At 46.4% G+C, this 8029-nt stretch overlaps 1 protein-coding gene across 1 annotated transcript; it reads left to right on the top strand.

Annotated features, from left to right (window-relative positions):
* Positions 1-3: 3 nt before the first annotated feature.
* LOC116378251 (TBC1 domain family member 9B-like) lies at positions 4-8009 on the top strand (the record flags this gene model as incomplete). Its single annotated transcript, XM_031840092.1, has 14 exons — positions 4-202; positions 282-400; positions 488-728; positions 1403-1661; positions 2234-2441; positions 3394-3591; positions 3717-3860; positions 5160-5310; positions 5387-5601; positions 5972-6089; positions 6768-6970; positions 7086-7168; positions 7265-7394; positions 7822-8009. Coding segments are annotated over 14 exons (2403 nt in total), but the record flags the coding sequence as incomplete, so codon positions are not given.
* Positions 8010-8029: the final 20 nt, after the last annotated feature.

Here is an 8029-nt window from a genome sequence, read left to right as displayed (position 1 = left end):
TCTGTGTTCAGGTCTACTGGTTTACCTCTGTCCCTGTTTCTCTGTGTAAAGGTCTACTGGTTTACCTCTGTCCCTGTCTTTCTGTGTGAAGGTCTCTTGGTTGGGACTCTGGATGTGGTGCTGGACTCCAGTGCAAGAGTGGCTCCTTACAGGATCCTGCTGCAGACTGCGGACTCTCGGATCTACTGGAACGTGGCCTGTGGTGGGTCAGCTGGACCAGGACCGCTGCGATTGGCTGAGTATTTGTGACTTGTTTGTTGACCCTCAGTTGTGTCTTACAGGCTCATCCAGGAAGGAGATCACGGAGCACTGGGATTGGCTGGAGTCCAACTTGCTCCAGACCATCTCCATCTTTGACAACGATGAAGACGTCACCACCTTCGTCAAAGGAAAGATATCTGTATGTCACTTCCTGTTTGACCCCGTGAGGTCGTTTCTCTTTTCCTGTGTGTGTGATCGTGTCAGTAAGTGATGTCATTTCCTGCAGGGCATCATTGCGGAGGAGAACCGGCTGAAGCAGGGGGAGGAGCAGGAGGAGCAGGAGGAAGATTGTGGGAAGTTTCGAGAGGCGGAGCTAAAGATGAGGAGGCTGTTCGGGATGCCTGAGGAGGAGAAGCTGGTGAATTATTACTCCTGCAGCTACTGGAAGGGCCGAGTGCCACGGCAGGGCTGGCTCTACCTGTCCGTCAACCACCTGTGCTTCTACTCCTTCCTATTGGGCAAGGAGGGTACGACCGGCCAATCACAGGACAGAGTTTAATGATGTCATCTATACAGTCTGTGCAAGAGGAAACGGGAGACACTTTTATGTCCTGTTGTCTCTATTAAAGAGTAAATTAACACAGTGTTTTACTTTAAACACACTCCAACAACTTCCACAAGTACCACAATATACTACTGCAGTTTCTTCTGGAGTTACTTGAAAGTACTTCTGTATTTACGAGGCAGTAATTCTTTGGTTACCTGAAAGCACTGATATAGAGACCTGAAGGTACTTCTGGAGTTATCTTAAGGTACTTCTGGAGTTATCTTAAGGTACTTCTGGAGTTATCTTAAGGTACGTCTGGAGTTATCTTAAGGTACTTCCGGAGTTGTCTTAAGGTACTTCCGGAGTTGTCTTAAGGTACTTCCGGAGTTGTCTTAAGGTACTTCCGGAGTTGTCTGAAGGTACTTCCGGAGTTGTCTGAAGGTACTTCCGGAGTTGTCTGAAGGTACTTCTGGAGTTACCATTGGAGTGACCCAAAAGTATTACCAGCCAATAATAAAGTGACTCTAAATTTGATTTAATAACGTGAAGAATTGCTTTTAGTATTAAGTTACTCTTTAATAATTCTTTGGAATAAAGCTATTTGAAATAAGATGACACAATCACCGTGTATATTTGTATGACTTCTCCTCTCAGTGACCCTGGTGGTTCAGTGGATGGAGGTGACCCAGCTGGAGAAGAACGCCACTCTGGTGTTTCCGGAGAGTGTTCGTGTCAGCACGCGTAATACCGAACATTTCTTCTCCATGTTCCTCAACATCAACGACACCTTCAAGCTGATGGAGCAGCTCGCCACTATCGCCATGCGCCAGCTTCTCGACAACGAGGCCTTTGCTGCCGACCGCTCGCTGCCCAAACCCTGCAAGACGCTCAAGAACGTCTCTGCGCTCAAGAGGTATCACTCTGTTCAGTAACTGTACACCTGATTTCAAGCTGCCAGGGTTTCCTCTGATCAGAGTAAGGTTGTAAATTAGTAACAAATACATGTTTTTTTGCTGATTTGAGATTTAGATTAGGAGATTCTATAGTTTGTAATGTAATATATTTACATAAACAAAACAATGTACACTGTTTTTTGTGAATTGGGATGTTAGGGATCATTTTTTGTTCCTGCGTGTCAGCCTGGATTTCTCTGTCCTGGACTTCTCTGTCCCGAACTTCTCTGTCCTGGATCTTCTATGCCCTGGACCCTCTCTGTCCTGGACCCTCTCTGTCCTGGACCTTCTCCGTCCTGGACCTTCTCCATCCTGGACCTTCTCCGTCCTGGACCTTCTCCGTCCTGGACCTTCTCTGTCCTGGACCTTCTCTGTCTTGGACCTTCTTTGTCCTGGACCTTCTTTGTCCTGGACCTTCTCTGTCTTGGACCTTCTCTGCCCCGAACCTCTCTGTCCCGGACCTTCTCTGTCTTGGACCTTTTCTGTCCTGGACCTTTGAAATGACCAGGTGTTTCCTGTTCTTGTCTTGCAGAGATTTGGACGCGAGGGCGAAGAACGAGCACTACCGGATGATGTTCCGGCTGACGCCGGAGGAGCGTCTGGACGGACACACGGACTGCACGCTGTGGACGCCGTTCGCTAAGATGCACGTGGTCGGACAGCTGTTCATCTCCAACAACTACATCTGTTTTAACAGCAGAGAAGAAGGCTTGTGTCAACTCATCATCCCTCTCAGAGAGGTAAACAAAGCTGTCAATCAATCGCCTTAAAGTCGTGTTGTTTGGTGATAATTTGTCTTGATCCTCATCAGTCGTTTTTAATTATGTGTTTGAGCCCAAAGACAAATTTCTACATTGTGGACATTAAAGCCCTGAACTAACTAATCTACTTTAAACAAATGAAAACATGTAATTTGTTTTAAATATGTTGAACACAACCCATGAAGCTTGAATTTGGACAGATTATTACGGACAAAATATTATTTTCTCTCCACACATTCTAGCAATACAATCTAAAGTGACACAGCTACTGGTGGAGTGTTCCCTGTAAATACACAAAGCCTGCTCTGTTTAGAAGATATCTCATCACCAGGATGAGAGGAGTAACAATAAAATGAAACCAAGCAAAAAGAATCAGGGAAATCGGAAGTATAAGCAAAGAGAAGGAATTTATTAACAAATAAGTAAGTTGTTGTTTCTTATTAAAGAGTGGCGGATGTTTGGCTGGTCTGAAAGAGCTTTGGGGTTGTCCAATGACATAATGTTGTACATACTGTGAATTTGTTGTTTTTTTTTTTCTTCATATCCTCTCTAGTTACAATCCTGTATTTTCTACAATACTTACTGTATTGTAGGTCAATACAGTAAGTATTGACCTACAACCAAAAGCAGATTAAGTCCAGAACAAAAATGGTACAAAATCACAGATCACAGCTGCAGAGCTTTCACACAATCACGGTCACTGATACAGGCTGCAGCTCACTCAGGTCCTTGATGATTGAAGGAGTAAGAGTCGTACCTGGAGGGGGAGATGTGACAATGACCTTCTGTAGAACTTGAACTTCTTAAACTCCAGAAGTACCTCTGATTTGAAAAACAAGACCATGATCCAAACTAAGCAACAAGCCATCGTTTCTATTTATTATCATGCTCATTACTCAGTGATATTTACCCATCATCCTCTGCTCCTCAGGTTTCCATTGTGGAGAAGGCGGACAGCAGCAGCGTCCTGCCTTGTCCCGTCTCCATCAGCACCAAGAACAAGATGAACTTCCTGTTTGCCAACCTCAAAGACAGAGACTTCCTGGTCCAACGCATCTCTGACTTCCTGCAGCGAACGCCCGACAGCTCATGGGGCGACACCAGCCCCCTGTCTTTGATTAGTCACTCGGTGTGTCACTTGTGTAGAGGTTCTGATCTGCTGGGACCAAAGTCCGATCAGAAGTTATTAGGCTCGTTCGAGATGAGCTGCGGCTCGTCTGTAAAGTTGTTTTGATTTGTGTTTTGTTTCATCAGGCATCCTCCACTGCCCCCTCGTCCTTGTCTTCAGGGTCTGAGTCTGTCAGGGCGCGTCATTACCACCCTGGTCTGCCCACAGCCAGCCATGGTCTGCTGCAGCTCTACCACCAAGACGCTCTGGAGGACCTGGGACCCAAAGCCGTGAGCTCAAGTCCCAACAGTCCTTTTAGATACTGAACTGGACTGGTACTGTTAGGTACTGAGGACCCTTAGGTACTGAGGAGTACTGTTAGATACAGAGGACCCTTAGGTACCGAGGAGTCATGTTGGATACAGAGGGCCCTTAAGGTGCGTTCACACGAAACGCAACGCAATTTATTTGCGACGCGTTACTCGCGGGGGACCATCTGTGGTCATTTGCGTGAATTGCGCCATTCGCGCTAGACGCGCTGAAGAGGGGTCGTGGCTAATCGCCCTGCAACTGTCCGCCATCAACCATGGAAAAAATAACCTCTATTTCTGCTTAGTACTTGTTGTGGAAGTCCCAGATATTCCGGGAGACTAAACGCCTTCTTGTCTGGGTTTCTTGGATTTTATCAATGTATTCACTGTAGCAAGCCACACGTCGGCTGGTTTACTATAGCTGTATGAACAGATAACAAACGGATTTTGCTGTGATTTGATTGCAATATACCGATAAAAGGGATGCTGAAATAACTACGTAATGATGCCGGTTTGTAAAAAGTCTGAATTGATGTTTTGTTAGTTCTCTCCGCAAGACGACAAGCAAATCACTTTTTAAAATGCTTATTTTCTCAATGGAGTTCGGATTGATCGGTGCTAGGCTAAGCTAACATTGTAGCAGCTCCATCAGTACTCAAAATAACGTCATCTCGGCGTAAATACGGCAGCGTCTTTTTCATTGTTTGTACCATATGGTTTACACACAACATTTATACACATAGTTTGGTCCGGTCTCTATTGATATGAGGTATCGTAGAGCTCTGGGTGAACACAGATACAGTATTTGTTTCCTGATTCAACAACGACAGGACTTCAGTGACGACAGGAGGTCATATCAACACTGATAGGCCATTTTTTCGCCGGAGTTGAAAATTTTTAATTCCCGCGTTTTGGCGATTGAAGCAAATTCGCATCACTCCAGTCTCATCACGTCTGTGCATGGACTTTGTATTTAATCTACTCGCGCGAATAATTTGCGCCGCGCTTGGTGTGAACACAGCATAAGGTACTGAAGAGTACTGTTGGGTCCTGATGTTGGAAACTGAGCAGTACTGTTGGATACTGAGGAGGGCCAACAGACACTGATTTAGTTTTGCGATGTTTCGGTTCCAGATGTTTAGTATCTTTTGATCCAGACTGATGTGGATGTGTGAAATTAAGCTACAGTTTAATGGTCCTGTGTCAGACTGTGGAAGTAAATTCTCACTTTCCCCCATCTTCTCCTCCCCTCCATCCTTCTCTCTTTCCCTCCTGTAGATGAAGGAGAAGATGAAAGAGGAGGCGTGGAATATACATTTCTCAGAGTTTGGTCGAGGTGTCTGCATGTACCGAACCTCCAGAACCAGAGAACACGTCCTCAACGGGATCCCAGAACGCCTGAGAGGGGAGCTGTGGCTGCTGTTCTCTGGTCAGTGTTAGTTAATTCATTCATATCAAAGGTAAACTGAGACTCTGTGTATTCACCTGTCCCCCTTTTGGTCCAGGAGCAAAAAACGAGATGGCGACCCACCCTGGTTACTACGGTGACCTGGTGGAGCAGGCCATGGGGCTGTGTTCGCTGGCTACCGAGGAGATCGAGCGAGACCTTCACCGCTCGATGCCTGAGCACCGAGCCTTCCAGAACGAGACAGGTATCGCGGCGCTGCGACGCGTCCTCACTGCCTATGCTCACCGCAACCCAGGGATCGGGTACTGTCAGGTACAAAATAAAGTATTTTATATGAAATAAAGTGAAGTACAACCCAGGGATCGGGTACTTTAAACTAAAAAATGGTGCAAAGTGAACCGAATACTGCCAGGTCAAAGCTGTATTTAATGTAAATCATAAAAAATAGTTTGTAAAAATACATCAAGTACATTGACTACTTTCTGCTGACTGCAATTCATTTTTCATTTTTAAATACATATAGTTATATACAGTACAAATACAGTTTTGTTAATTGCATATTTTGTACTGAAATTTACATTTAAAAACATCAAATTGCTGGGCCATGAATAAATATAGTAATGATAGAGATATTAAAGTATTCAAAAAAGTGACACATATTCTCTCCTTGTTCCTCCTCCAGGCAATGAACATTGTCACCTCTGTCTTGTTGCTCTACTGTCCGGAGGAGGAGGCCTTCTGGCTGTTGGTGGCGTTGTGTGAGCGGATGCTGCCCGACTACTACAACACCAGAGTCGTAGGTCAGTAACAACGCCAGAGTCGTAGGTCAGTAACAACGCCAGAGTCTGTAGGTCAGTAACAACGCCAGAATCTGTAGGTCAGTAACAACGCCAGAATCTGTAGGTCAGTAACAACGCCAGAGTCTGTAGGTCAGTAACAACGCCAGAGTCTGTAGGTCAGTAACAACGCCAGAGTCTGTAGGTCAGTAACAACGCCAGAGTCTGTAGGTCAGTAACAACGCCAGAGTCGTAGGTCAGTAACAACGCCAGAGTCGTAGGTCATTAACAACGCCAGAGTCGTAGGTCATTAACAACGCCAGAGTCGTAGGTCAGTAACAACGCCAGAGTCGTAGGTCAGTAACAACGCCAGAGTCGTAGGTCTGTAACAACACCAGAGTCTGTAGGTCAGTAACAACACCAGAGTCGTAGGTCAGCAGCGTGTCAGGTTCTGTTCTCAGTGTGCAACAGCTTGTATAAACTGACTAAGGTGGACTCCAGGTAGTTGAAGTCCTAGACCACCCTATCCTTTAAAGAAGACACGACATGTCTACCACCTTGCAGACAGTTTCTTCATTAGTGTTTCTAAAACCCTAAAACATTGTTCTTACATAAATGAGTATATTTTATACTGGAACAGCTGCAGTGAGGTGTAGCTTCAGGGAACACCACCCTGTTCTCATGTTGTTTCTGTCCCTGCAGGTGCTCTGGTGGATCAGGGGGTGTTTGAGGAGCTGACTCGAGCCTTCCTCCCTCTTCTGTATGAACACATGCAGGAACTGGGTGTGATCTCCACCATCAGCCTGTCCTGGTTCCTCACACTCTTCCTGTCTGTGATGCCCTTCGACAGCGCCGTCCTATTAGTCGACTGCTTCTTCTACGAAGGAATCAAGGTCACCTTTCAGGTCAGACTACACTTAACTGACTGTTCACTGATTGATCAGCTGCTTCTTCTGAAGGGGCATCAAGGTTATCTTCCAGTCACGACACAATCAAACTGCTCTGTCTGTCTGTCTGCAGGTGGCGCTGGCTGTGCTTCATGACAACATGGATGCCCTGCTGTCCTGCAGCGACGAGGGAGAAGCCATGACCATCCTGGGCAGGTAGGAGTCCAGACTGGAGTATGAATAAGTGAAAAATAAATAAATCCAAGCAAGCATAACGTGTGTGTGTGTGTGTGTGTGTGTGTGTGTGTGTAGGTACCTGGACAATGTTGTAAACAAACAGACTGTGGCTCCTCCCATCCCTCACCTGCACGCCCTACTGACGAGTGGAGACGATCCTCCACCTGAGATTGACGTCTTTGATCTCATCAAGTCGTCCTATGAGGTCAGACTGACTCAGTGACGTCATGATTTGATGATGTGTGCTGCTCCCTCTATAGGGGGGCAGCTGCAGCGTTTCGGTCTAACTCCTGCAGTCGCAGTGTCTCTGTCTAACTCCTACAGCTCCAGTAGGGTCTCGCTCTAACCCCTGCAGCTCCAGCGTCTCGGTCAACTCCTACAGCTCCAGTAGGGTCTCGGTCTAACTCCTACAGCTCCAGTAGGGTCTCGGTCTAACTCCTACAGCTCCAGTAGGGTCTCGGTCTAACTCCTGCAGCTCCAGTAGCGTCTCGGTCTAACTCCTGCAGCTCCAGTAGGGTCTCGGTCTAACTCCTGCAGCTCCAGCGTCTCGGTCTAACTCTTGCAGCCGCAGTGTCTCAATTTAATTCCAGGATGTTTTTTGAGATAATATCTGTTTTTTCTTCTCTGAACAGAAGTTCGGCAGCTTGCGTTCTGATGTCATTGAGCAGATGAGGTTCAAACAGAGGTTAAAGGTCATCCAGTCACTGGAGGACACGGCCAAGAGGAGCGTGGTGGGTGATGTTTGGGTACTGCAGGTTAAATGCTAACATGCTAATGTTGACACAGTGTTTACGTGTGTGTGTGTGTGTGTGTGTGTGTGTGTGTGTGTGTGTGTGTGTG

This window comes from Anarrhichthys ocellatus, unplaced genomic scaffold (genome assembly GCF_004355925.1).
Source record: "Anarrhichthys ocellatus isolate YVR2014 unplaced genomic scaffold, GSC_Weel_1.0 scaffold2303, whole genome shotgun sequence".
In the NCBI taxonomy this organism is placed as follows: Eukaryota; Metazoa; Chordata; class Actinopteri; order Perciformes; family Anarhichadidae; genus Anarrhichthys; species Anarrhichthys ocellatus.
Note: the sequence above shows the minus strand (reverse complement) of the source record. Positions and strands in the feature narration are given on the sequence as shown.